This window comes from Semicossyphus pulcher, unplaced genomic scaffold, assembly GCF_022749685.1.
Source record: "Semicossyphus pulcher isolate SPU_LCO1_2020_fin unplaced genomic scaffold, fSemPul1.0.p SCAF_21, whole genome shotgun sequence".
NCBI classification, from domain to species: Eukaryota; Metazoa; Chordata; class Actinopteri; order Labriformes; family Labridae; genus Semicossyphus; species Semicossyphus pulcher.
The window spans coordinates 1687018-1714729 of NW_027211695.1; the positions used below are offsets into that span (position 1 = coordinate 1687018).

The 27712-nt window shown below is 41.6% G+C and overlaps 3 protein-coding genes across 3 annotated transcripts in view; all 3 read left to right on the top strand.

Annotated features, from left to right (window-relative positions):
• LOC138600540 (NACHT, LRR and PYD domains-containing protein 12-like) overlaps positions 1 to 27712 on the top strand; it is a 154961-nt gene that overhangs the window by 65306 nt on the left and 61943 nt on the right. Inside the window, exon 10 of the mRNA XM_069671983.1 lies at positions 20871 to 21044. Within this exon, the coding sequence (XP_069528084.1) occupies positions 20871 to 21044 (174 nt within the window). The remainder of the gene's footprint in view (positions 1 to 20870; positions 21045 to 27712) is intronic.
• Positions 12827 to 20014, top strand: LOC138600544 (protein NLRC3-like). Its single transcript, XM_069671988.1, has 7 exons — positions 12827 to 12898; positions 15745 to 15840; positions 15971 to 16081; positions 16869 to 16979; positions 17105 to 17183; positions 17276 to 17504; positions 17707 to 20014. Exons 2-7 carry the CDS (start codon positions 15776 to 15778, stop codon positions 19347 to 19349), a joined length of 2238 nt encoding a protein of 745 aa, XP_069528089.1. The 5' UTR covers positions 12827 to 12898; positions 15745 to 15775; the 3' UTR covers positions 19350 to 20014.
• Positions 21172 to 25552, top strand: LOC138601101 (stonustoxin subunit beta-like). Its single transcript, XM_069672682.1, has 4 exons — positions 21172 to 21182; positions 21282 to 21518; positions 23916 to 23962; positions 24143 to 25552. The coding sequence occupies exons 1-4, from the start codon at positions 21172 to 21174 to the stop codon at positions 24697 to 24699; spliced, it is 852 nt and encodes a 283-aa protein (XP_069528783.1). The 3' UTR covers positions 24700 to 25552.

Below are 27712 nucleotides of genomic sequence, written 5' to 3' on the forward strand. Positions count from 1 at the left end.
TTCTCCGTGTTGAAGCTTTGGTGAGTGACACTTTTCTCTGTTTTAATTATTAAGTTGTTAATTATTCAAATAACTGGTGAAAGTAAACAAAGACTGAATATTCACAGACAAAATGGGAGGGGGAAAGGGTGGCAAGTGTTGCAAACTTTGAACTTTGAACTATTATCTTTAATTTATTTGTATTAATATGACTGTAGTCTACTCTTGTTCTGTCTTACTATGAGCTTTAAGTAATGTGTGAAGCACACTAAACTGCGATCTAACACACTCCACCGTCGCAGATGATTATTTATTCATTGATCATATGACGGGCAAAATAATCTTATTTTCGATATAAGCCTCGTAAACGTCATTAAACAGAAGAAATATCACGTCATAGAGGCACGTGGGTTTTAAACTTTAAAAGGCACTAATCTATATTAACTTAAAGTAGATACAAGTACAGTTTACAGTTTAAATTACACTACAATATGAGCCATGATTTATTGATAATTTGATCCGACTTTGAGTCATATTTAGAATATTTGCCACCCTCCTCTTATATTAATCCACATGAAGTTTTATTGCTGTCACAAGGATGTGACAGAGCCACATTGAAGAAAAAAGTGTCAAATGAATGGTCATTAGAAGGGTATTAAAACTAAGACACTAAGAGTGATAATGTTTGTTTTGCCTTTTAGTGCTATGAAAATTAAACTGTCCACTGTAAGTTAAAAGGATGTGGGTATGTGCCAGTTAAGAGGTATGTCTGTGCCGAGGTGATAAAGGGGGGTGTGACGTAGACGAAGGAGGAGATTCGGCGCGGCAGGGTTGAATTGGTGAGCGTCAGGCGAGAGTCTGCAGCTGCCCTTTACGACACAGTCTATTCAAATTGTGGGAAAATGTAATGAAGGAATTGACTTTTGAATGTACTGTGAGGGAAAGTTAAAGGAATATTATTCGAGCTCTCCGTTCCGGCATCTCCCGCGGCTGAACGCAGCATGAGGCAACAAGAACAAAGACTTTGGGATTACTCTTCCTCCGGATTCTTGGTGAGATCTTTCCTTTGTTGTCTGGATTTTGAATACTGGTACCAGTCGCGCTCGATCGTTTTTTGTGGATTATATTTGGTTTTGTGAGCGAACTGAAGGATTTTTGTTTTGGGGACAAACGGGCGACGGCATCGACGGATTTATTGTTTGTTTTCGGGGTGGGAAAAGAAGGACCAAAAGTGACTATTCGAGTGAACTTTCGTTCAATTAAGTTCATATTTCGTTAGATTTGGACTTTTAGTTGGTTGTGAATATATATTGGACTGATTTAGAGAGTTATTGTTGTTGTAATTACATTTTTATTTGTCGCATTGAGCTGGGTGAAGCATATTTCTGTGAGTGACGCATATTGCTCTAATCACCTGAGTAGCCTGTCAATACCTATTAAAAAGGGTGAAACTTATTTCATCTTGATATTTTCTCTGATACCTGTTTACATTTTTGATTAAAAAGGTTATAGGTTTTCTTTTCTTCTAAAAGAACCCGTGAGCGTTGAACCTCGATAAAATAAAAAGGTCGAGTGTTACAAGGAATTATGGGTCATTATTTTCTTGTCTCCTTCTGTAATGTGTTGTCCAGTGTCTCCTTAAAGGAGACGATGAAGGAAGCAACGAAGCTCCTCTTGTGTGGGGTGCAGCAAGATTAGGAGATCAATATATGAACAAAATCACAAGAGGGAATATATCTGAAGTAGGGTTGTCGACACCACGGTAAAAGAAAAGTAGAAACACAGAATTTATTATTATTGTTTGCTGTGTTTTCACAGCGTCAAGCTGAACAGAGCAGATCGTTCCAAACAGGAAGTCACACACGAAAGCAGCACACAGCATCCGGTCATTTCAAAATAAAACACCGTGTTCAGACTCCAGTTTGTTCCATTTATTTTAAGATCGACACTCTGAAAGCTCGACAAAAGAACACTTTTAATGAAGTAGTGCACTCAGCCATGGTAGAAGCACAACAATCACAGAATGATTTCCAGCCAGAGTCTGCGCAGTAGAGATCGGCGAGCGAAGCGGCCGTAGCCACTTCCGCTAACCCAAACACACACTTAACTTACCGAAACAAGCAGCGAGGATCCCGCACGCCGGCGTGTTTAACAGCAGAACAGCTTCTTGTGTTGGTCTGAGGTTAAAGGTCACAGGTATGGAAACTTCACTGACTGTAGTGATTGTTTTAGTCACGTTTCCACTCGCGGATCGTCCTCCGCTCTGCTCACCCGGAACTGATCGGCTGCAGGAGCCGAATTTGTCAACAGAGCTGTCAATCATCATTTTGACAGCATCAAATAACTCATTAAAAATACGTTTGTCAGAAAAATGAACACTTGGACGTGAATCAGCACGATAAGAACTAACTATAATGACAGAAACCATGTTGGAGAAAAATGTATGGGGCGTGTATTTTGATCTGTGAGGACTTCCTGTGAGCAGCAGAGGACGACAGCTTGTGTTTTTATTTGACTTCACCTGGTAATTCATCTGGTGAACCCCTCTCCGTCTTCAGACAGACTCAGCCTCTCTGGGATGCTCTCTTTATACCCAGTCATGTTCCTGACCTGTTGCCTGTTAATCTAATTACTTGTGAGATCTTCAGGTGTTTTCAGCATTTCACACCTTTTCCAGTCTTTTGTCGCCGCTGTCCCAACTTCTCTGAAACGTGTTGCTGCCATCAAATTCAAAATAAGTTTCCGAAAATGATGATATATCTCAGTTTCAACATTTGATAAACAGGAACGTTACTAAAATCACGAGTTGCAGGTTAGATGTCACTGGAGGCGGAGCCAACAGTCAGTCACACCTGATAGAAGGTGTGTCTCACACAGTCATGTGATCACCTGTGTGTTTCTGTCTCCACAGAGAGCTGACCACGTGGAAAGGTCAGTTTGTTCATCAGACTCTGCAGGAAGCTTCCAGAAACATGGAGACACCACAGGGAAGAAGGAGAGGGAGCAGGAGACTGCCTCCTAATCTGATTCAATTAGTGAAGAATCTCTTCAAACATTCAGATTTATTCATTCAAGGATTTGGAAGCAGTGAAAACAGGATGAGAGCGATTGTAACAAAGATAAAGAAGATCGCTGATGAAGTAAAAGAGATGCAGGACCTAACAGATAAAGTCCGAACAGGAGGAGCTGTAACTGCTGCTGGAGCAGGGGGAGTCGCTGCAGTCGGGGCCATTCTGGGTCTGGCAACCGGGGGGGTGGGCTTGTTATTAGTAGGAGCAGCAGCAGGAGCAGCAGCAGGAGCAGGAGGAGGGGCTGTTGTCGTTGGTACAAACATATCAAAAAGAATCAAAGAAAACGGAAGTGCAAAGAAAGTAGAAGAGCTGGGAACAGAGTTCATGAAGCTTGTTGATCTGCTGAAGGAAACCCTGGAGGACATAAAGACGACGTGTGAGAAGCTGGAGGAGGAATTCTCTGAAGGTCAGGCAGAGCGCGCTCTGGAAGGGATGGAGGAGTTTCAGGAGACTCTGAGACGAGTGGCTGAACTGAGAGCAAAGACTAAACAAGCTTTGTCTGAAGCTGTAGATCTAAAGCAGATGATGTTTGGATTGCTGAATCTCATTAAGGCCATCTTCAGAGTCACTGCCGCACCTAAGAAGGATAAAAAGTTAACAGACGCCATCATCAAGTCAGCTGATCAGGGTCAGAAGGTTGTTGATACTTTTCATGGAATGAAACAGAGACTGATGGACTTAATGAGATGATGGAAACCAGCTGCAGTGAGGAGGAGGAAAGCTCGACCATCACAGACTCAGCATCTCTCTCTACATGTCATGGCCGCCCGATCCAGATGTGTCCCCATTAAAACCTCCTGAATGTGACCAAGAGGAAGATGGACGGTCTCAAGCCATCGAACAGAGACGAGCTGCTCCAAGAGCGGCCCAACGTCAAAAACATCAACTCGTTTACTTTGCTTTGTTCGGCTCCGAAAAACATCTTTTGGTTTCTTAACCAGTCGATAAATAAATAAAGAAAAAATAACTATATATATACAGTCTATCTATCTATCTATCTATCTATCTATCTATCTATCTATCTATCTATATATCTATATATCTAACTATCTATCTATCTATCTATCTATCTATGTATCTATCTATATATCTATCTATATATCTATCTATATATCTAACTATCTATCTATCTATCTATCTATCTATATATCTAACTATCTATATATCTATCTATCTATCTATCTATCTATCTATCTATCTATCTATCTATCTATCTATGTATCTATCTATCTATCTATCTATCTATCTATCTATCTATCTATCTATGTATCTATCTATATATCTATCTATATATCTATCTATCTATCTATATATCTAACTATCTATATATCTATCTATATATCTATATATCTATCTATCTATCTATCTATCTATCTATCTATCTATGTATCTATCTATATATCTATCTATATATCTATCTATCTATCTATCTATCTAACTATCTATCTATCTATCTATCTATATATCTATCTATCTATCTATCTATCTATCTATCTAACTATCTAACTATCTATCTATGTATCTATCTATCTATATATCTAACTATCTATCTATCTATCTATCTATCTATCTATCTATATATCTATCTATCTATCTATATATCTATCTATCTATCTATCTATCTATCTATCTATCTATGTATCTATCTATATATCTATCTATATATCTATCTATCTATCTATATATCTAACTATCTATATATCTATCTATATATCTATCTATATATCTATATATCTATCTATCTATCTATCTATCTATATATCTATCTATCTATCTATCTATGTATCTATCTATATATCTATCTATATATCTATCTATCTATCTATCTATCTATCTATCTATCTATATATCTATATATCTATCTATCTATCTATCTATCTAACTATCTATCTATCTATATATCTATCTATATATCTATCTATCTATCTATCTATCTAACTATCTATCTATCTATCTATATATCTATATATCTATCTATCTATCTATCTATCTATCTATCTATCTATCTATCTATCTATCTATATATCTAACTATCTAACTATCTATCTATGTATCTATCTATCTATATATCTAACTATCTATCTATCTATCTATCTATCTATCTATCTATCTATCTATCTATCTATCTATATATCTAACTATCTATCTATCTATCTATCTATCTATCTATCTATCTATCTATCTATCTATCTATCTATCTATCTATCTATCTAACTATCTATCTATCTATCTATCTATCTATCTATCTATCTATCTATCTATCTATCTATCTATATATCTATCTATATATCTATCTATCTATCTATATATCTAACTATCTATATATCTAACTATCTATATATCTATCTATCTATCTATATATCTAACTATCTATCTATCTATCTATCTATCTATCTATCTATCTATCTATCTATCTATCTATCTATATATCTATATATCTATATATCTATCTATCTATATATCTATCTATCTATGTATCTATCTAACTATCGATCTATCTATATGCATATAGTGAGAGAGAAATGTATTTCTTTTTGTGTTTTTTCTTCAGCTTGTTATTTTGTCCTTTTGCACAATAATTTGTGTTTGATACAAACGTTCTTTTTATTCTGATGGTTTCTAATAATTTTCTCTTGTTAACTTGTTTCATTGAACTTGTGTTGAAATGATTTCTCTTGTTTGTTAACGTGTCAGAGTGTAAATAAACAACATGCTGTAAATAAAACACCAATAAACACTCGTTCCGTGTGGTGATTCGCCTGTTCTTTAGGGGTGGGACAAAATATCGTCGTCCTGACTGGTGTGATCCAGTTATCGTATCGCTGCCGCCAAATATTGATATTTGAATTTCAATCACATTCTGCAGCCTAAACAGATCTCTCTGCCAATTTGAGTCACAAGTGAAAGTGAAATGTTTGTGGCTGCTCGAGTCAGGGCTTTCCAAGCGGTCTGAAGAGATCGTATGTAGAAATGTATTTGTGGGCTCGATGCCTCAGAGAATGAAATCCTCTTGGTTCTGTCAAACATCAGATGTAGAACGACTCGCTACCAATCCCAGCTCTGCAGACGCGGGAACACTTGTGTCCTCATGAGTTGTCGTTCTGTGTATTGTCCCGTCTTTTATCTGGACCTTGACTCTGTAATACAGTTTTGATTGATGTCTCACTGAAATCGTTGGAGTTGGCTGATTACACTAAAGTTCTCTGTTTGTCTGAAGAACGACAGGATGACTTCAGGGGACTTCTTTTTGAAACATGGAACTTTATAAACATATTTTGGGCTCTAAAAGACAAAAAGGTAAGAACAGGTTTAGAACTGTTTTTGTCTGTGACAGGCTTTAATTTAATTCAACATGACAGACAGGATCCCTTCAGAGACAGACCTTTCTGCTTCCTGTAAACCACAAACAGACGTCACGTCGCTCTCTTCAAACACACCAGACTCCATTCACAAAAGCAGTCATTTAACCTCACAGCACACAGGAGCTGCTGCTGCTTTTGCTGCATCGATCTTGTTGTGTTATTGTGAGACGTTGGTTTCTTAAAACGTAACTTTGAGTCCAACACAGAATAAAACAAACTCCAGGCAGCAGTGTTCAAACTTTCTCTCAGATTATCTGCTGATTTCTGCATTTTCGTAGTTCCCAACATGTGGACAGCAACTCCCATGATCCCCCGCTCCTTCATAACTTCACAATCAATGCGTGACTCCATGTTGACCCTCCAGGACGCCCTGCCCTCACCTCCCTGTGAGAACACACCTGTTAATGCAGCAGTGTGACAGCAGCGCCCTCGTGTGGACCGGCTGTGTAACTACAGTCACTGCTGCCTGCCTGCTGCTGCTCCAGTCTGTGCTGAGCAGAGTTTTTACTGTCATGTTCCACATGTATGTTGGTTATTTGATACGTTTGCCTGTTCGGAGACTACACAGAAGAACACATCTCGTGTGTCTGTTTAATCGGATTCTTCAGATCACTGATCAATTATTATGTAGACACAGACAGACAGAGAGACAGACAGTGATAATAATGTCAGTATGAGCAGTAGGACTGAAACATGTGGAACATAAACATGATGTCTGAGGGCCGACAGAAAGACGAGCAGGAAACAGAACGAGCCATCAGACTGTTTCCTGCGTCAGGACTTTTTACTTTCACTTTCTTGTGACGCAGATCTGTTCTCCGTGTTGAAGCTTTGGTGAGTGACACTTTTCTCTGTTTTAATTATTAAGTTGTTAATTATTCAAATAACTGGTGAAAGTAAACAAAGACTGAATATTCACAGACAAAATGGGAGGGGGAAAGGGTGGCAAGTGTTGCAAACTTTGAACTTTGAACTATTATCTTTAATTTATTTGTATTAATATGACTGTAGTCTACTCTTGTTCTGTCTTACTATGAGCTTTAAGTAATGTGTGAAGCACACTAAACTGCGATCTAACACACTCCACCGTCGCAGATGATTATTTATTCATTGATCATATGACGGGCAAAATAATCTTATTTTCGATATAAGCCTCGTAAACGTCATTAAACAGAAGAAATATCACGTCATAGAGGCACGTGGGTTTTACACTTTAAAAGGCACTAATCTATATTAACTTAAAGTAGATACAAGTACAGTTTACAGTTTAAATTACACTACAATATGAGCTATGATTTATTGATAATTTGATCCGACTTTGAGTCATATTTAGAATATTTGCCACCCTCCTCTTATATTAATCCACATGAAGTTTTATTGCTGTCACAAGGATGTGACAGAGCCACATTGAAGAAAAAAGTGTCAAATGAATGGTCATTAGAAGGGTATTAAAACTAAGACACTAAGAGTGATAATGTTTGTTTTGCCTTTTAGTGCTATGAAAATTAAACTGTCCACTGTAAGTTAAAAGGATGTGGGTATGTGCCAGTTAAGAGGTATGTCTGTGCCGAGGTGATAAAGGGGGGTGTGACGTAGACGAAGGAGGAGATTCGGCGCGGCAGGGTTGAATTGGTGAGCGTCAGGCGAGAGTCTGCAGCTGCCCTTTACGACACAGTCTATTCAAATTGTGGAAAAATGTAATGAAGGAATTGACTTTTGAATGTACTGTGAGGGAAAGTTAAAGGAATATTATTCGAGCTCTCCGTTCCGGCATCTCCCGCGGCTGAACGCAGCATGAGGCAACAAGAACAAAGACTTTGGGATTACTCTTCCTCCGGATTCTTGGTGAGATCTATCCTTTGTTGTCTGGATTTTGAATGCTGGTACCAGTCGCGCTCGATCGTTTTTTGTGGATTATATTTGGTTTTGTGAGCGAACTGAAGGATTTTTGTTTTGGGGACAAACGGGCGACGGCATCGACGGATTTATTGTTTGTTTTCGGGGTGGGAAAAGAAGGACCAAAAGTGACTATTCGAGTGAACTTTCGTTCAATTAAGTTCATATTTCGTTAGATTTGGACTTTTAGTTGGTTGTGAATATATATTGGACTGATTTAGAGAGTTATTGTTGTTGTAATTACATTTTTATTTTTCGCATTGAGCTGGGTGAAGCATATTTCTGTGAGTGACGCATATTGCTCTAATCACCTGAGTAGCCTGTCAATACCTATTAAAAAGGGTGAAACTTATTTCATCTTGATATTTTCTCTGATACCTGTTTACATTTTTGATTAAAAAGGTTATAGGTTTTCTTTTCTTCTAAAAGAACCCGTGAGCGTTGAACCTCGATAAAATAAAAAGGTCGAGTGTTACAAGGAATTATGGGTCATTATTTTCTTGTCTCCTTCTGTAATGTGTTGTCCAGTGTCTCCTTAAAGGAGACGATGAAGGAAGCAACGAAGCTCCTCTTGTGTGGGGTGCAGCAAGATTAGGAGATCAATATATGAACAAAATCACAAGAGGGAATATATCTGAAGTAGGGTTGTCGACACCACGGTAAAAGAAAAGTAGAAACACAGAATTTATTATTATTGTTTGCTGTGTTTTCACAGCGTCAAGCTGAACAGAGCAGATCGTTCCAAACAGGAAGTCACACACGAAAGCAGCACACAGCATCCGGTCATTTCAAAATAAAACACCGTGTTCAGACTCCAGTTTGTTCCATTTATTTTAAGATCGACACTCTGAAAGCTCGACAAAAGAACACTTTTAATGAAGTAGTGCACTCAGCCATGGTAGAAGCACAACAATCACAGAATGATTTCCAGCCAGAGTCTGCGCAGTAGAGATCGGCGAGCGAAGCGGCCGTAGCCACTTCCGCTAACCCAAACACACACTTAACTTACCGAAACAAGCAGCGAGGATCCCGCACGCCGGCGTGTTTAACAGCAGAACAGCTTCTTGTGTTGGTCTGAGGTTAAAGGTCACAGGTATGGAAACTTCACTGACTGTAGTGATTGTTTTAGTCACGTTTCCACTCGCGGATCGTCCTCCGCTCTGCTCACCCGGAACTGATCGGCTGCAGGAGCCGAATTTGTCAACAGAGCTGTCAATCATCATTTTGACAGCATCAAATAACTCATTAAAAATACGTTTGTCAGAAAAATGAACACTTGGACGTGAATCAGCACGATAAGAACTAACTATAATGACAGAAACCATGTTGGAGAAAAATGTATGGGGCGTGTATTTTGATCTGTGAGGACTTCCTGTGAGCAGCAGAGGACGACAGCTTGTGTTTTTATTTGACTTCACCTGGTAATTCATCTGGTGAACCCCTCTCCGTCTTCAGACAGACTCAGCCTCTCTGGGATGCTCTCTTTATACCCAGTCATGTTCCTGACCTGTTGCCTGTTAATCTAATTACTTGTGAGATCTTCAGGTGTTTTCAGCATTTCACACCTTTTCCAGTCTTTTGTCGCCGCTGTCCCAACTTCTCTGAAACGTGTTGCTGCCATCAAATTCAAAATAAGTTTCCGAAAATGATGATATATCTCAGTTTCAACATTTGATAAACAGGAACTTCACTAAAATCACGAGCTGCAGGTTAGATGTCACTGGAGGCGGAGCCAACATTCAGTCAGTCACACCTGATAGAAGGTGTGTCTCACACAGTCATGTGATCACCTGTGTGTTTCTGTCTCCACAGAGAGCTGACCACGTGGAAAGGTCAGTTTGTTCATCAGACTCTGCAGGAAGCTTCCAGAAACATGGAGCCACCACAGGGAAGAAGAAGAAGGAGACGGAGCAAAGACATGCCTCCTGATATGTCCGAATTAATGAACAATCTCAGTGAACATTCAGATTCATTCTTTCAAGGATTTAGAAGCAGTGAAAACAGGATGAGAGCGATGGTAACACAGATGAAGGGGGTAGTAAAAGAGACGCAGAGAAAAACAGATAAAGTCAGAACAACAGGAACCGTTGTTGGAGGAGTGGGAGTCGCTGCAGTCTGGATCATTTTGGCTCTGGCAACAGTGGGGGTGGGCAGCTTGTTAGCAGCAGGGGCAGCAGTAGCAGTAGTAGGGGCTGCTATGGTTGTTGCAAACATATCAAAAATATTAAAAGAGAACGGAGGTGCAAAGGACGTAGAAGAGCTGGGAACAGAGTTCATGAAGCTTGTTGAGCTGCTGAAGGAAACCCTGGAGGACATACAGACGACGTGTGAGAAGCTGGAGGAGGAATCCACTGAAGGTCAGGCAGAGCAAACTCTGGAAGGGATGGAGGAGTTTCAGGAGACTCTGAGACGAGTGGCTGAACTGACAGAAAAGGAGTGTCAGAAGACTTTTAGACAAGTGACTGAAGTGAGAAAAATGAAGTTTCAGAGGACTCTGAGACGAGTGGCTCAACTGAGAGCAGAGACTGAACAAGCTTTGTCTGAAGCTGTAGATCTGACGCAGATGATTGGTGACCTGCCGCGGCTCATTGTGAACACCTTCAGAGTCACTGCCGCACCTGAGGAGGATCAAAAGTTAACAGACGCCATCATCAAGTCAGCTGATCAGAGTCAGAAGATTGTTGATACTTTTGATGAAATGAAACAGAGACTGATGGACCTAAAGAGTAGGGGTTGACCAGTTAACCCTCCATGGTTCACATGATGATGAAAAAAGTGTTGTTTTGGTCATAAAATCGACCAAATATTCTTAATCTAAAAAGGACCCCCCACAAACGTTTTCAGGGTACTTTTTGGGGTGCGTTGCCGTGAGGCAACTCTGTGCCATAATTGTAAGTAATGAAAAAAGAGAGTTATTGTTTTAAATGTGAACAAAACGTATATAAATTTAACAAACATGGAAAATACTTGATAGCCTCAGCAGGTTACAATCAGTGACTGTATATATAGATCCCGCACGCTGGCGTGTTTAACAGCAGAACAACTTCTTGTGTGAGGCTGAGGTTCACAAATATGTAAAGCTCACTGACTGTAGTGTTAGTGTTAGTTACGTCTCCTCTCGCCGTTCCTCCTCTACTCTGCTGCTCGGGAACAGGACGCTGCAGGAGCCCCATTTGTCCACAGAGCTGTCAATCATGAGGCCACACCCCCTTTTTATAGCATTAAATGACTAATTAAAAGTAAACTTTCTCATATTTGACGTGTATTTAGATTTTATAGTTTGACTCATGTCCCATCTGTTAACATGGAGGAGGCGGGCTTTATGAGCTATACTGCAGCCAGTCAGCAGGGGGCGACAGAGAGGGTTTGGCTTCACTTGTGTCGGCCATCTTTTTATACAGTCTATAGTTACAATCTGTGCCATTTGAAATGTTCCAACATAAAAAAAACTCTTTTCATAAGACTGCATGTCTGAATGATGCCTTCAGGCAACATTGTACCATTGTGGAGAAACCTCCTGGAATGAAGGAGTCGTTTATTTTAAGCATTAAAGTATTTGTTATTAGTATATATTCCTTATTTGTTATTTAATTTTATTGAGCCTTTATTTAAACAGGTAATTGAGACAAGCGGTATCAAGCGGGGAATTAAGCCGGACAGCTTTAAACTCTGTCGCCGTGTGTTCAGGTTGATGGGGCAGAGTAAGAAAAGGCCTTTTGACCGACTTCAGGACAGACCGGTGAAGTGATGAAACCCTGGGAACATAAGCTGTAGCAGCACAATACCAAAATGGTGACTCCATAATGGTACAGTGTTTTTGCATTTTAAGTTTCCATTGCTTAATTAACATAAAGTACGTTAACCTTTATGCTTCAGTAACAAAAAGTTCCTCTGAGACTGTTAGCAGACAAACATGTCTGCGTCTAAAAACTGCCATCAAATTTATTCATCAATATTTGTTTCCACTTTCACTGAACGAAATCTTTTCAGTAGCTTCAGTCCTGTTCATTAAAACCAAAACATTATACATTTTCAAAACTTACCTGACTTACCTTAAAAAATATCTAATTAACACAATGGGAAAAAAAGATATATATATATATATATTTATTTTTACAGTGTACTATTAAAAAAGAAAAACAAACCAACTTGTTCCCTTAAGGACAAAAATGTCCACCTCAAAGAAACTGCCATCTAATGAATAAATATGCTCAGAGTCAGACGGTTGTTGATACTTTGGATGAAATGAATCACAAACTAGAGGACTTAGAGGATGATGGAAACCAGCTGCAGTGAGGAGCAGGAAGTTAGAACATTAAAACACTTGATTTGGAAGGAGGAGAAATGTTGTTTACTATAAAACAAGAGGTCATTTTACATCACAACAAACATGGAAATAGAAGAACTATAATATCGTACGTTGTTGTGGGACAACAGTAGGACTGAAACATGTGGAACATAAACATGATGTCTGAGGGCCGACAGAAAGACGAGCAGGAAACAGAACGAGCCATCAGACTGTTTCCTGCGTCAGGACTTTTTACTTTCACTTTCTTGTGACGCAGATCTGTTCTCCGTGTTGAAGCTTTGGTGAGTGACACTTTTCTCTGTTTTAATTATTAAGTTGTTAATTATTCAAATAACTGGTGAAAGTAAACAAAGACTGAATATTCACAGACAAAATGGGAGGGGGAAAGGGTGGCAAGTGTTGCAAACTTTGAACTTTGAACTATTATCTTTAATTTATTTGTATTAATATGACTGTAGTCTACTCTTGTTCTGTCTTACTATGAGCTTTAAGTAATGTGTGAAGCACACTAAACTGCGATCTAACACACTCCACCGTCGCAGATGATTATTTATTCATTGATCATATGACGGGCAAAATAATCTTATTTTCGATATAAGCCTCGTAAACGTCATTAAACAGAAGAAATATCACGTCATAGAGGCACGTGGGTTTTAAACTTTAAAAGGCACTAATCTATATTAACTTAAAGTAGATACAAGTACAGTTTACAGTTTAAATTACACTACAATATGAGCTATGATTTATTGATAATTTGATCCGACTTTGAGTCATATTTAGAATATTTGCCACCCTCCTCTTATATTAATCCACATGAAGTTTTATTGCTGTCACAAGGATGTGACAGAGCCACATTGAAGAAAAAAGTGTCAAATGAATGGTCATTAGAAGGGTATTAAAACTAAGACACTAAGAGTGATAATGTTTGTTTTGCCTTTTAGTGCTATGAAAATTAAACTGTCCACTGTAAGTTAAAAGGATGTGGGTATGTGCCAGTTAAGAGGTATGTCTGTGCCGAGGTGATAAAGGGGGGTGTGACGTAGACGAAGGAGGAGATTCGGCGCGGCAGGGTTGAATTGGTGAGCGTCAGGCGAGAGTCTGCAGCTGCCCTTTACGACACAGTCTATTCAAATTGTGGAAAAATGTAATGAAGGAATTGACTTTTGAATGTACTGTGAGGGAAAGTTAAAGGAATATTATTCGAGCTCTCCGTTCCGGCATCTCCCGCGGCTGAACGCAGCATGAGGCAACAAGAACAAAGACTTTGGGATTACTCTTCCTCCGGATTCTTGGTGAGATCTATCCTTTGTTGTCTGGATTTTGAATGCTGGTACCAGTCGCGCTCGATCGTTTTTTGTGGATTATATTTGGTTTTGTGAGCGAACTGAAGGATTTTTGTTTTGGGGACAAACGGGCGACGGCATCGACGGATTTATTGTTTGTTTTCGGGGTGGGAAAAGAAGGACCAAAAGTGACTATTCGAGTGAACTTTCGTTCAATTAAGTTCATATTTCGTTAGATTTGGACTTTTAGTTGGTTGTGAATATATATTGGACTGATTTAGAGAGTTATTGTTGTTGTAATTACATTTTTATTTGTCGCATTGAGCTGGGTGAAGCATATTTCTGTGAGTGACGCATATTGCTCTAATCACCTGAGTAGCCTGTCAATACCTATTGAAAAGGGTGAAACTTATTTCATCTTGATATTTTCTCTGATACCTGTTTACATTTTTGATTAAAAAGGTTATAGGTTTTCTTTTCTTCTAAAAGAACCCGTGAGCGTTGAACCTCGATAAAATAAAAAGGTCGAGTGTTACAAGGAATTATGGGTCATTATTTTCTTGTCTCCTTCTGTAATGTGTTGTCCAGTGTCTCCTTAAAGGAGACGATGAAGGAAGCAACGAAGCTCCTCTTGTGTGGGGTGCAGCAAGATTAGGAGATCAATATATAAACAAAATCACAAGAGGGAATATATCTGAAGTAGGGTTGTCGACACCACGGTAAAAGAAAAGTAGAAACACATTTTCTATACTATTGGTTTATTTTATTTTATTTTATTTTATTTTATTTTATTTTATTTTTTTGTCGGTTTGTTTTTTTCTGTTCAATGTCACTATCTTGTTTGTCATGTTAATCCACAACAAACTAAAATAAAAAATGATGAGAAAGATTATGATTGCAGTGTTGCCGCTACATACATTTATTATTGCCGCCGCTTCTTCAGATTTCTATAACGTGTCCTGAAGTTGCAATTAAGGACTCTGCAGAGATGTCCGCTCCAGATGTTCGGCCGTCCGCCCGCTCTCCTCGTTGAGTCAGAGCACTGAAACAGTGACAGGAGTCACAGGATATCAATCACACGTGAAGTCGTTGCAACCAAATAAACAACAACATTGATTGTTGCTGTTTATGTATGTCCAGAGTAACAATTTGAAGTTCTAACTAAAGTGACTAAAATGAAGCCTCCTTTGATTGGATCAAACTTGATTGATGTCAGAACAAAGTGAGACGTTTGAGCAGAACAACACGTTCAGACGGAGTTGAAATAAAGACGTTACAAGTCCATTCAACGAAGACACACCTGCTTCTTCTTCTGCTCCTCTTTCAGCCCACATGGCTCCTGGTGACTCACAGGCTGAATGTTGAAGGAAGTTATTAGAAGAAGTGTAGAAATGTTGTCGGGCTAACTCAACTGTCGGCACGGCTCCAGTTAAACTGTTGCCGGGCAGAGTTTGTGATGTCAGCTCTCCTTTCTGATTGGTTCATAACGGCTCATTTCTGACTGTTACACGACTTGAATCCGTAATCTTTACACACACGTTACAAACTGCACACGTCACTGTGGTCAGGAACCTTTATTAGAACATGAACTGTAGATCATAATGTGTGTGTCAAATACTGACATGTTAAACAGCAGTTCTTCCTCCTGTAAACTCATTCAGTCATTAAACCCTGAGATACCTGATCAGTCAGCTGTTAGCAGGATTTCTGCTCCTCACACAAACTGTGTCAAAAAAGAATCAGCTCACATCTTCAGTTAAAACACTTCCACGTAGGATCCACCTGTGTATCCTCGCTCTTCTCTCCTCCTAAAGCCTCTTCTCTCCTCTCCTTGTCTCCTCCAGGTGTATTTAAGAAATACGCAGATCCTCCATCATGGCGGAGGGGGAAGGATATCCGGGTCAGCGGAGGAGAAAGGATGTTAAGGAGGAAGGATTAATGTAATAAGATGCACCCAAACTGTCCATTTCACAGCTCAGCACTGACTTCACTCACACTCACTGTCACACCTGCTGCTGAACAGGTGAACAACAGCTCACTGTAACTAATAATGTTGTTTGTTTGTATCAGGACGCAGAAGCAGAGACCAGACGCTCCTGGACCCAGCTGTGTGTCCCTGCAGAGTGACCGGTCTATTGGTCGCTTTATTGACTTTAAAGGAGACCAACCTGCTGATGGAAGGTAAGAATGTACTAAAGCTATTAACATGTGAGCATCACTGTCTTTAATGCAACTTCATTTTTTAAACAAGCGCAATAGCAGCTAGTCCAAAAAATAATCCATATCATGCGTAATGGCTCCAGTCCGTCTTCACGCGGGGAACAATGTGGCCGTGTGTCCATGCCTTGCACAGCCCCGCACTGACTGGTCTCCTGACTATAATAATGATGAAAATATATTATTCACAGGTGCATTCACGGATGTTTTTACAGACAAACACATTTTTGATCGTGATCAGTGTAAACACAGAGCGTGACAGCCCTATAATACTGCACAGCAGTTACCACCAGCTCTCTGCAGACTATAATATTACTCTTACTGCGCGTTGCCGTTAGTGCTTTTGTTTCTGAATTAGGTGCGTTTTGCCACGAGGCTCATTTACATAGAAAGGACCCAATTTTTGGGCGCGAATGTCTGAATCATGATTCATTTAAATACGTGCACACAGCACGGGAGCAGAGACGCTGTTTGCTCTGCAGCACACTCTGGGGTGCATTTGACCCTCTGCGTGTGCTTGGAGAATGAGGCAGAGCCTCTTTTCTTATTTGCACAGGTTTAGGGCGCAAAAGCTGTGCAGTCCTATATTGAATTCCCCACTAAGGTATTATCAATAATTCATTTCACTTTTGAATTAATCAGACAAGTTAAAGGAGGAGTTAGACTTTCTCCAGCTTCAGTTTTCTGACGGTCACACCTGCTGCTGAACAGGTGAACAACAGCTCACTGTAACTAATAATGTTTGTATCAGGACGCAGAAGCAGAGACCAGACTCTCCTGGACCCAGCTGTGAGTCCCTGAAGAGTGACCGGTCTAAGGGTCGACCTGTTAACTTTAAAGGTGACCAACCTGCTGATGGAAGGTAAGAATGTACTAAAGCTATTAACATATGACCTACATTCATGCTCTGTAATTTCATACTCATGTCAGAACACCTTTTGTAATCTGTGTCAGTAAATGTCCTTAAACTTGATGTTTCCTCCACAGAGTTCAGCAGGAGAGCTCAGAGGTTCACAGAGATCAGTCAGCCCAGCAGCATCAAGCCGACCTGGACTCCACATTTATGGTGTGTAGCATCCGTCTCCATGCTGCCCTCAGACTGACTGATGAATCTGTTGTTGTGTTCTACCAGTTTAAATGTTTCTTATTCTGTTCCAGCTGCTGGAGGAGAACATCGTCACATTTGTGAAACGTGAGCTGAAGAAGATCAAGAGGGGTCTGAGTCCGGATTCCCCAGCATGCCTAGAGATTCAGGAGGAGGACGAGGAGGTTCTGGACAGTAAGGAGGAGGAGCAGAGGAGGAGCAGCAGAGAGGCATTTCTGAAGATCACTGTGCACTTCCTGAGGAGAATGAAGCAGGAGGAGCTGGCTGACTGTCTGCAGAGCAGTAAGAGAGCTTTTACAGATTACAGGTTTTTTTGGACATTTCCAAACGCTGCTTTAACATGTTGCACAGATCTGTATCAGATCAGATCATGATCGTCCCTAATGAGCTGAAAAAGCTGAGGACGAAGTCAAACTGCACAGCCACACTTTATTAAGATCTGCAGGATCCACTTATTGACATCATGTGTTGTTTGTTCATTCAGGAACTGTTGCTGCAGAGTGCCGACAGAAACTCAAGTCTAACCTGAAGCAGAAGTTCCAGTGTGTGTTTGAGGGGGTCACTAAAGCTGGAAACCCAACCCTTCTGAATCAGATCTACACAGAGCTCTACATCACAGAGGGAGGGACTGGAGAGGTCAATGATGAACATGAGGTCAGACAGATCAAATCAGCATCCAGGAAACCAGACAGACCAGAAACAACCATCAGACAGGAAGACATCTTTAAAGCCTCACCTGGAAGAGATGGACCAATCAGAACAGTGATGACAAAGGGAGTGGCTGGCATTGGGAAAACAGTCTTCACACAGAAGTTCACTCTGGACTGGGCTGAAGACAAAGCCAACCAGGACATACAGTTCATGTTTCCCTTCACCTTCAGAGAGCTGAATGTGCTGAAAGAGAAGAAGTTCAGCTTGGTGGAACTTGTTCATCACTTCTTCACTGAAACCAAAGAAGCAGGAATCTGCAGGTTTGAAGAGTTCCAGGTTGTGTTCATCTTTCACGCTCTGGATGAGTGTCGACTTCCTCTGGACTTCCACAACAATGAGATCCTGACTGATGTCACAGAGTCCACCTCAGTGGATGTGCTGCTGACAAACCTCATCAGAGGGAAACTGCTTCCCTCTGCTCGCCTCTGGATAACCACACGACCTGCAGCAGCCAATCAGATCCCTCCTCAGTGTGTTGACATGGTGACAGAGGTCAGAGGGTTCACTGACCCTCAGCAGGAGGAGTACTTCAGGAAGAGATTCAGAGATGAGGAGCAGGCCAACAGAATCATCTCCCACATCAAGACATCCCAAAGCCTCCACATCATGTGCCACATCCCAGTCTTCTGCTGGATCACTGCGACAGTTCTGGAGGACGTGTTGAAGACCAGAGAGGGAGGACAGCTGCCCAAGACCCTGACTGAGATGTACATCCACTTCCTGGTGGTTCAGTCCAAACTGAAGAACATCAAGTATGATGGAGGAGCTGAGACAGATCAACACTGGAGTCCAGAGAGCAGGGAGATGATTGAGTCTCTGGGAAAACTGGCTTTTGAGCAGCTGCAGAAAGGAAACCTGATCTTCTATGAGTCAGACCTGACAGAGTGTGGCATCGATATCAGAGCAGCCTCAGTGTACTCAGGAGTGTTCACACAGGTCTTTAAAGAGGAGAGAGGACTGTACCAGGACAAGGTGTTCTGCTTCATCCATCTGAGCGTTCAGGAGTTTCTGGCTGCTCTTCATGTCAGTCTGACATTCATCAACTCTGGAGTCAATCTGATGTCAGAAGAAACAACTAAATCCGGGAGGTCTAAAGCAAAGAGAAAAAAATCTGATCCAACGTGTTTCTACCAGAGTGCTGTGGACAAGGCGTTACAGAGTCCAAATGGACACCTGGACTTGTTCCTCCGCTTCCTCCTCGGTCTTTCACTAGAGACCAATCAGAATCTCCTACGAGGTCTGCTGACACAGACAGGAAGTAGCTCACAGACCAATCAGGAAACAGTCCAGTACATAAAGACAACGATCAGCAAGAATCTGTCTGCAGAGAAAAGCATCAATCTGTCCCACTGTCTGAATGAACTGAATGAGGGGTTCCCACACTTTTCCATGCCGAGGTCCCCCAAACAGCATTAGCTTCTGGCCGGGGACCCCCAAACCCACAGACAATGCTACAAAATATGTAAAGAAACATCAACTTTTAGAATGTATTTTCTTACTTTTATTCACTATTTTTTTAGCACGAGCAATGTGGTATGAGGCTAAAAATGATGCCTTCAGGGCCCGCTCGGGCACGGTAGCTTGCTGTGTGAATGCAGCAGATTGCCTGACCAAATGCTCTTCCTTAGGTCTGAAGAAGTCTACTGTTTTATCGGCCTCTGCCGGATGTTTTTGCATGAAGTGACGCTGAAGTTTTGAAGGTTTTAAACACTCGTTTGAGAGGGTCTCCAGACAGAGGACGCTTTTCGGGCAATCATTTTTCTGTATTGATGTAAAGCCATACTTAATGTATGCTGCCTCCTATTTTCGGATTTTAGTTGGCCATGAATTCATAGGTTTTGCAGCAGAGTCCTCCATGGCAGGGCTGTTGGTCTGCTCCTTCGGTCTATTTGTTGTCCAAAACCTGTCCATTTTGCGCTAGCTAGCTAAACGCAAGCTTGAGGAGCAGAGCAGCTTGATAACAACCGCCAGGTCTACACAGATTATGATGTCGTTATGACGTCGTCATGCCGAATTTGCAGCTGAATTTGAGAATTCGAGATTACGGCAGTTTACGAGTTGTACGTTTCAGGACAAAATATATATATATTTTTTTGCATTTTTTTTCTTATCTTCCCTCCAATTTCCTGAGGCCCCCCTAGCGGCCCCCACTTTGAAAACCACTGATCTAGTGGAGCAGATCCAACAGTCCCTGAGATCAGGACGTCTCTCCACAGAGAAACTGTCTCCTGCTCAGTGGTCAGCTCTGGTCTTCATCTTACTGTCATCAGAAAAAGATCTGGGCGTGTTTGACTTGAAGAAGTTCTCTGCTTCAGAGGAGGCTCTTCTGAGGCTGCTGCCAGTGGTCAAAGCCTCCAACAAAGCTCTGTATGTGCACACATCACTATCCAGGTTTAAAAGGTATAATCTCGAAGATTTCCATTTAAATAAATGTCTGTTAAGTCTCTATCTATCGCAGAATCTATCGCTACAATGGTGTTTGAGCCTACTGATGAAAGCCTTTGCATTTGCAGTATATAGTATTATTATGGACTGGGTGTCTGTGGCGACATTCGTGTAAAGAATCACAAGCGGCGCCCAGTTAGTGACGCGTTTCCCATCAGCCAGCAGTGGTTGGTCTGCCAGAGAGGGTAGGCGGAGCTAAGCGGCTGCTTTTCCGCTCTCTGCAAGTGTTGCGAGTAAACAGTAATCTACTATGGCTGAACAAACAAAGAAAGATGGATGACTACAGATACAACTTCAACAAGAAGTGAAAATCCAAAGAACCAACCGGCGCCAACCGTGGACGTCTGGTTAAACTGGGAAGTGTCATTCTGCAATTTCTGTTGAGCCAGAGAGCATTGAACTGAAATCTTCGAGATTAGACCTTCAATATAGCCTTTCTGAAAAAATGAAAGAGTGACTGTTCGTGATTGCTTTCTCGTGATTCTCTTTCAGGCTGAGTGGCTGTAAACTGTCAGAGAAAAGTTGTGAAGCTCTGGCTTCAGTTCTCAGCTCCCAGTCCTCTGATCTGAGAGAGCTGGACCTGAGTAACAACAACCTGCAGGATCCAGGAGTGGAGCTGCTTTCTGCTGGATTAAAGAGTCCACACTGTACACTGCAAACTCTCCGGTAATGATTCAACAATTCTTACAGGTTAACTTAGTAAACTTTCTTTACATTTCTGGAGTTGATTGATGATGATTTGGCTGGTTGTGAACATTTTACAAACAAGTTATTCCAGGCAGCCAGTACAAGTATGACATCAGAGCTCTGACTGAATCAATTATCTTTTTAGTAATATAGTGCCAGAGTGTACTCTGTGTTATATTATTTACAGAGACACAACATGAATCCACCATGAGATAGAAACACTTCTTTTGTGTGTGTGTGTGTGTGTGTGTGTGTGTGTGTGTGTGTGTGTGTGTGTGTGTGTAGTCTGTCAGGCTGTCTGATCACACAGGAAGGCTGTGCTTCTCTGGCCTCAGCTCTAAGCTCCTCCCACCTGAGAGAGCTGGACCTGAGCAACAATCATTTAGGAGAACCAGGAGAGAAGCTGCTGTATGCTCGACTCGAGGATCCACGCTGCAAACTGGAGACACTGAGGTACCTTCAGACAGACAGACAGACGCTCTCACGCTGTCTCTAACTGAGAAACTCTGGTTCATGTTTAATGGTGGATGAGTGAAGGTGTGATGTAGATTCTGACTTCAGGTACTTTCTCACTCCTGGAAATGTCCGCACATTACCCAGAGGAGATGCATGTGAAAACACAAATGCCTGAATCAGTTTGTGGCGATCTGCCAATAATGTTTGACAGGTTTTTGCTTTGCTTAAAATTCAATCGGCAGTTTTAAATTTGAGGTATATAAATATCTAGGGATATTCTATATCCTAGGGTACACGGTAGCTCAGTCTGTAGGGACATGGCTTGGGTGCCAGAGGGTGGCCGGTGCAAGTCCTGCTAAAAGTGTGGAACTCGGGCTGGTAGCTGGAGAGGTGCAAAGTCCTTTCCTGGGCACTGTCAAAGTGTCCTTGAGCAATGCACCTAATCCCCAACTGCTCGGGGCGCTTGTTCATGTGCAGCGCCCTCACTCTCACATCTCTCCATTAATGCATGTCCTTGGTTCCTGTGTGTGCATGTGTGTATTTTGGGCCTTTGTGTGTGTGGCATGTTTGTACTAACAGAGTGAAAAACAAGATTAGGTCTAAACCTAGTATGTGGCTGACCGCATCAGGTCAATGTGCGCTTTTGTGGGCAACACTGTGTAGGGATCCGTGCAGGTGAAGAGGAAAACAGCCGGAGTCGACAAGCTTCTGGTGGCAGAGGAGACGTTGTTTGTGTCGGTCCTTCTGCAGGTGACGAGTTGCGGTGCAGCGATGCGTTCAAGTTACTGAGAAAAAGTAGGAACTTTTAAAAACTGTCTCTGTTTAATCAGCGTGGAGCTGATTGTGCGCTGGTGGAGTTAAAGTTAACTTGAACAAGAAAAATTACCTCCCACAGGACTCAAGTCGCTGTGGAAAGGCTAAAAGGGAAAAAGTACCTCCTAATGCAACTCTGGCTACACATGAAAGGCAAAGATATGTGGATTTCACTGCCCTTTATAACCTGCATGAATCGGAGTCGGCGCGATTCAAGAAAGATCCGTATAGGCTGTACACATGGAAACGCCAGGGTGGCGTTTAGGGATTTATCCACTCTGGGAGGCGGTTTCAAAAATTAGCGTATAACGCCGGTTCCGTGTGGACGAAACGACCATACGACAAAAAACTTTGGCGTTTACTCCTAAACCCGTCTCCGTGTGGACATGGCCTGAGTCTTCGTGGTGTTTTAGTACCCTTATCAGGCTCCTCATCTCCCAAGTAGGCCTCTCCTTTGTTTGAGCCACATGGTGAGGTCCCAACAACTGGAAGCGTGGCCTGTGCGTGACGGCTGCGGGACGTGTTCATTTCATTTGAAATGCATGAACACAGATGAGAGTCTTCACGCTGCTGGCGTGACACACACGTATCTCGAGCGACTCGCGCTGAAAATGTAGAGAATAGGAGGCTCGCCTATTTTTACCACGAGCCGCACACGGTTCTCGTTGTGATGAGTCCTATCGCTCTCTGACAGCGATATTAACGTCTCTTCCTGTAGTTAAAGTCACAGGCATGGAGAGTAAAGTAGCTCAACGCTTCCAGGAAGCTTTTTCAAAGTAAAAGCCCGATCTGGAAATCTGACTCCCCTCGTTTGTACACAATGCTTTTTAAGTGTTTCCCGGGCTGTTTTTTTTACTTTATTTGTAACTTTTCCAGGAAGTTATTTGATGGATGAAGTCACTCACAGGCTCCTTATTGCGGTTCCTGCTTAATTTTCTTTGAAATAAAAATGTAGTCATAAGTCTCCCGCAGGCCATAAGTATATATGTTAGTAAAAATAAATAAATAACATAATGTTACAGACGTAACTTGGGTGCTATCTTTCCCTCTCTCCCCCTCGCTCGCTCTCCGTCTCGGCTCATACGTTGTTTTCGCTGTGTGTTAATTAAGTTCGTGTTTCTAATGTAAATAAGGTCGTTTTCTGTTAAGACCAACCCACGGAAACCTTTAAAACAAAGACCAGAAACTACCCCTGGATATGTGGGCTGCGGACGTAGGTGACAACAGCGGAGGAGCAGTGGAGGAGTAGGCTCGCCTACTCCCCGAACAAAGTATCCAGAGCCATGTAGAGAGAGAGTCACGTCAGTGGAGGTCCAATATGCTCCATGATCCGCCATTGCGATGTCGCAACTCTCTCTCTCCATGGCTCTGAAAGTACCGTCACTCACTCACTCACTCAGTCAGTCAGTCACATACAGACTCATGTGTAGGGCTGACCCCGGGGATTAATAAAGAGTCCATTCTTCAATTGTTTTCCACTCCGTCTTTGAATGTACGTCCAAATTACACGTAGTATTGACATCAACACAAACCATCATCAAGGTGAGCACATGTGAACACAGCTTCTGTTTCTTCCTTCAGGTTGGACCATGGTGGACTTCACAGACTGAAACCTGCTCTGAGGAAACGTGAGCGTGTTTTAAGTTTGATTCATGAGAACACAGCTGCACATGCTCAGTGATGAATTTCAATCAGTGCTGTCAAACAGTATTCTAAGTTTGATTGACTCTCAGTAACTGTCAGTAAAGTTGTTCTTGAATGAACAGATGATAACCTGCAGCTGTGTCGTGTCTCCTTCTCTCCATCAGACGCCTGTGAGCTGGAAGTGGACACAAACACAGTGAACAGAAAACTCAAACTGTCTGACAACAACAGGAAGGTGACACGGGAGGAGGTTCAGTCATACCCTGATCATCCAGACAGATTTGACACCTGGCCTCAGCTGCTGTGTAGGACTGGTCTGACTGGTCGCTGTTACTGGGAGGTCGAGTGGAGCGGAAGGGTTAATGTATCAGTGAGTTACAGAGGAATCAGCAGGAGAGGAGGCAGTGATGACTGTGTGTTTGGATGTAATGATCAGTCCTGGAGTCTGTTCTGCTCTGATGGTGGTTACTCTGTCTGGTACGGTAACAGAAGAACACAACTCCCTCTCTCCTCCTCCTCCTCCTCCTCCTCCTCCTCCTCTGGTAGAGTAGCAGTGTATGTGGACTGTCCTGCCGGCACTCTGTCCTTCTACGGAGTCTCCTCTGACACACTGACCCACCTCCACACCTTCAGCACCACCTTCACTGAACCTCTGTATCCTGGGTTTAAAGTGTGTTCAGATTCCTCAGTGACTCTGTGTAGGTCAGAGGAACACTGCTGACTGAACTGAAGGCTTAAATCAAGAAGAAACTGGACTTGGTTGAACAGGTCCATTAACCAAACGTTGTCACGGAGGGTTCTGGTAATATCACAAAGGCAGCAGAAAGTATGATCCCTACATTAAAGCATAACTTGTCAGCTTTACTCTCTGTGGAACGTTTGTTCTTCTGACTACAGTGAAGAACATTACGAAAGAAAGGAATGATCTTGTACATAGTGTGAAATGTAGTATCCTGTAGGGCTGTGCCATATCATATCGTTCACATTATACTGGTATAATTTTTTTTACATGATAAGAAAGTGTCACGTGTTTCTTCTGTTCTTATTTTGTTTCGTTAGTTGTTTTTAATAATGTAAAGTGACTTTGAGTACCATGAAAAGCGCTATATAACTAAAACGTATTATTATTACTATTATTAAGAAAGTTCTGCTTCTTGTTTCCTGTTCCTAGAATGTGAACATTTACATAAAGTTTGAATTTTTGAACATTAGGAGTTAACTGATAATAACCAATCTGTATGTTTTTATTATACTTTCCTTTAAGTTTAATATTTCATGTTTAGGTGAAGAATAGCCTATTTTGGTCATTTTTTGATAAACATGTACTGTCACTTTAAGAGAGCGCACCCCGGTGCATGTACTTCTGTGACGCTGTTGTACGCTGGCAGTGTGTAGAGGCTAGACTAGCTGTGGAGTCACACGGGTTTTATACCGTGTCCTGTCCTGTCACGTTTTCTGTTCAGTGGATTAACATACTTGTGACACATGTGGAATAAAGTTTTGTGTTTTCTCAACTCTACAACGGAAACCGAGTGGATTTGTAAAACTTCAGCGATTGGACACGTGTAAGCCAAGGCTACCAGCTAGGTCATGTTTTCTGCGGTAACACTCTGACATGAAGTGGTTGACAGTAAATACACACTAGCACTGTGCGGTCTATCACATTAAAAACACAATGCAGCATTTTTAACGGGACTCGTCGCTCCGTCAACAGTCAAACACAATACAGCAGATTCCACAGACAATAATGAACACACTGTAACACTGTCTCTGCCCAGACTAAAGCCACTTACTTGGGATGGCTCTCTGTAGCCACCTGTGTGTTCGGTCCGGTGTTGGGCGGGGTCCTCAGCTTGAACACGGGTGGATCCGTGGACGTGTTGTCCGATGGTTTGGGCTGATAAGAACAGCTGACGAGTTAAAGGAGAGCAGAGAGCAAACCCTAAAGAGTGGAAAATAATAAACATTACTATTAATACAATTATTAATGCACTGTTTGTGTTTGATCTCTCAGATAGAGAGCTGCAGGTGAGCATTATCACCTTACAAATATAGTGATATGTGATATGATAGTCTCATTTTTTATTTTTGACCAAACCAACATTAGATGAATTTTAACGGACTTACTGAAGCACACTTCGCCCAACATATTGTAAATACGAAATACACACTCCTACAGCATTCCTCAGTTCGGTCCAAGAGTTACAAACGCAACGAATGCCTCCTGCTCGTGAACAGACCGGAAGCACTATACACAGAGCTAATGCAGCATCTTGCTAGCTTACCCACACTCGCCTTAACAAAAGTACAAAAGGAGGTTATAAAATGACTCCATATTAATACACATAAGGAACAAAGTATATACAAACCTTGTGCCCTCATCAGCCAGGTGTTTCACCGGCTAAAAGTAGCGTGTTGTTTATCGTTTAGGACGACGCACTTGCCGTTTTTAGTTTTACCGCTTCTTTGCTTTTCTCCTACCGGCACCACCCTTTCAAAATAAAAGCACCGGTCCTAATTATGTTACTAACAGGAAAGTATTCACATAGCCTTAATTATTTAGGTAATCTACAACACGATCAGAGAGAAGTCCTCTGTGTGGACAATAACTTTCAGCAGTGCTGTCTCAGTGCTGTGGTGGACTCTAAATCCTGACTGAACATGTTGTTATGAAGAAAGTCACAGAACTGATTAGACACTACTTTCTCCAGGATGTCTGTTTGTGATAAAGTGAAGGTTAGATATCATTCTATAGTTAGCTAAGGTGCCTGAATCAAGAGTCAGCTTCATTGCAGCTACTTTAAATGACTGTGGTACCTGTCAATAAAGACATATTGATCATATCTAGCAAAGCTAACTAAGGGAAAGACTTCCTTAAGCAGCCCAGTGTGAATCAGGTCTCAGAGACAGGTAGATGGTTTAGATGAAGAAATGATGGTCAGTATTAGAAAACAGAGCAGGTTTAAATCTGCTCACACATTCAGTCTCTAATGTTTAAATGTGATCATTAGAGAAGCTCATGCAGTCACTAATACTGAGGGCTGTAGCAGTCTGCACCTGAACTGCATGAACACATAAAACGGGGCTCAAACCACAAAACGAAAGCAGGTTTAAACACACATCCAGACGCGTGAAACTGCTGATTAGATGTAAACCAGGAGCTGAATATTCTGTGTGAGGATTCACATTGTCCTGCTTCTGTCACTGAAGTGAGTCTTACCTATTGTCTGTTCTGTTGTAAGTTTTAGATCGATTATCTGTGTGTGGCTTGTAGGAGGAGAAATAGAAGGCTCTTTCTACAGTGAGCCTGTAGGAGGCGCTGCTGGTCGGGTCAGGATTTAGCGTAAACCCCATGAAAGCATGGATCCATCCTGCCTTGTATCAGCGGTTCAGGCTGCTAACAGATATTTTTCTTGGCACACTTTGGACCCCTTAGTGCCATTTGAGCATCGTTTAAACGCCACAGCCTGCCTGAGTATTGTTGCCGACCGTAAGAAAGGCCTAGTGGTTCCAAAAACACAGTTCAAGTGAAGTTATTTTGTTGTGAAAGAAATCCAGCACTCCCGGGCAGCAGTGTTTACAGTGCAGGCCTGGCAAAAACAAAGACTGGAGAAAAGTAGTACTTATAAAATGTCTGTGAAGGTCGTCAGTCATCCAGGTCATGGTAAGCTTAATCCAAAAGGCAGCTGGACCTGGTTGAAGTTCTTGAAGACGTTTCACCTCTCATCCGAAAG

Coding starts and splice junctions, on each gene's coding strand:
- LOC138600544 (XM_069671988.1), top strand. CDS start 15,776: ATGGCGGAGGGGGAAGGATATCCGGGTCAGCGGAGGAGAAAGGATGTT. Junction 15,841..15,970: donor GTTAAGGAGGAAGGATTAAT/GTAATAAGATGC, acceptor TGTTTGTATCAG/GACGCAGAAGCAGAGACCAG. Junction 17,184..17,275: donor ACCTGGACTCCACATTTATG/GTGTGTAGCATC, acceptor ATTCTGTTCCAG/CTGCTGGAGGAGAACATCGT.
- LOC138601101 (XM_069672682.1), top strand. Junction 21,519..23,915: donor TGCAAACTGGAGACACTGAG/GTACCTTCAGAC, acceptor TTCTTCCTTCAG/GTTGGACCATGGTGGACTTC. Junction 23,963..24,142: donor GAAACCTGCTCTGAGGAAAC/GTGAGCGTGTTT, acceptor TCTCTCCATCAG/ACGCCTGTGAGCTGGAAGTG.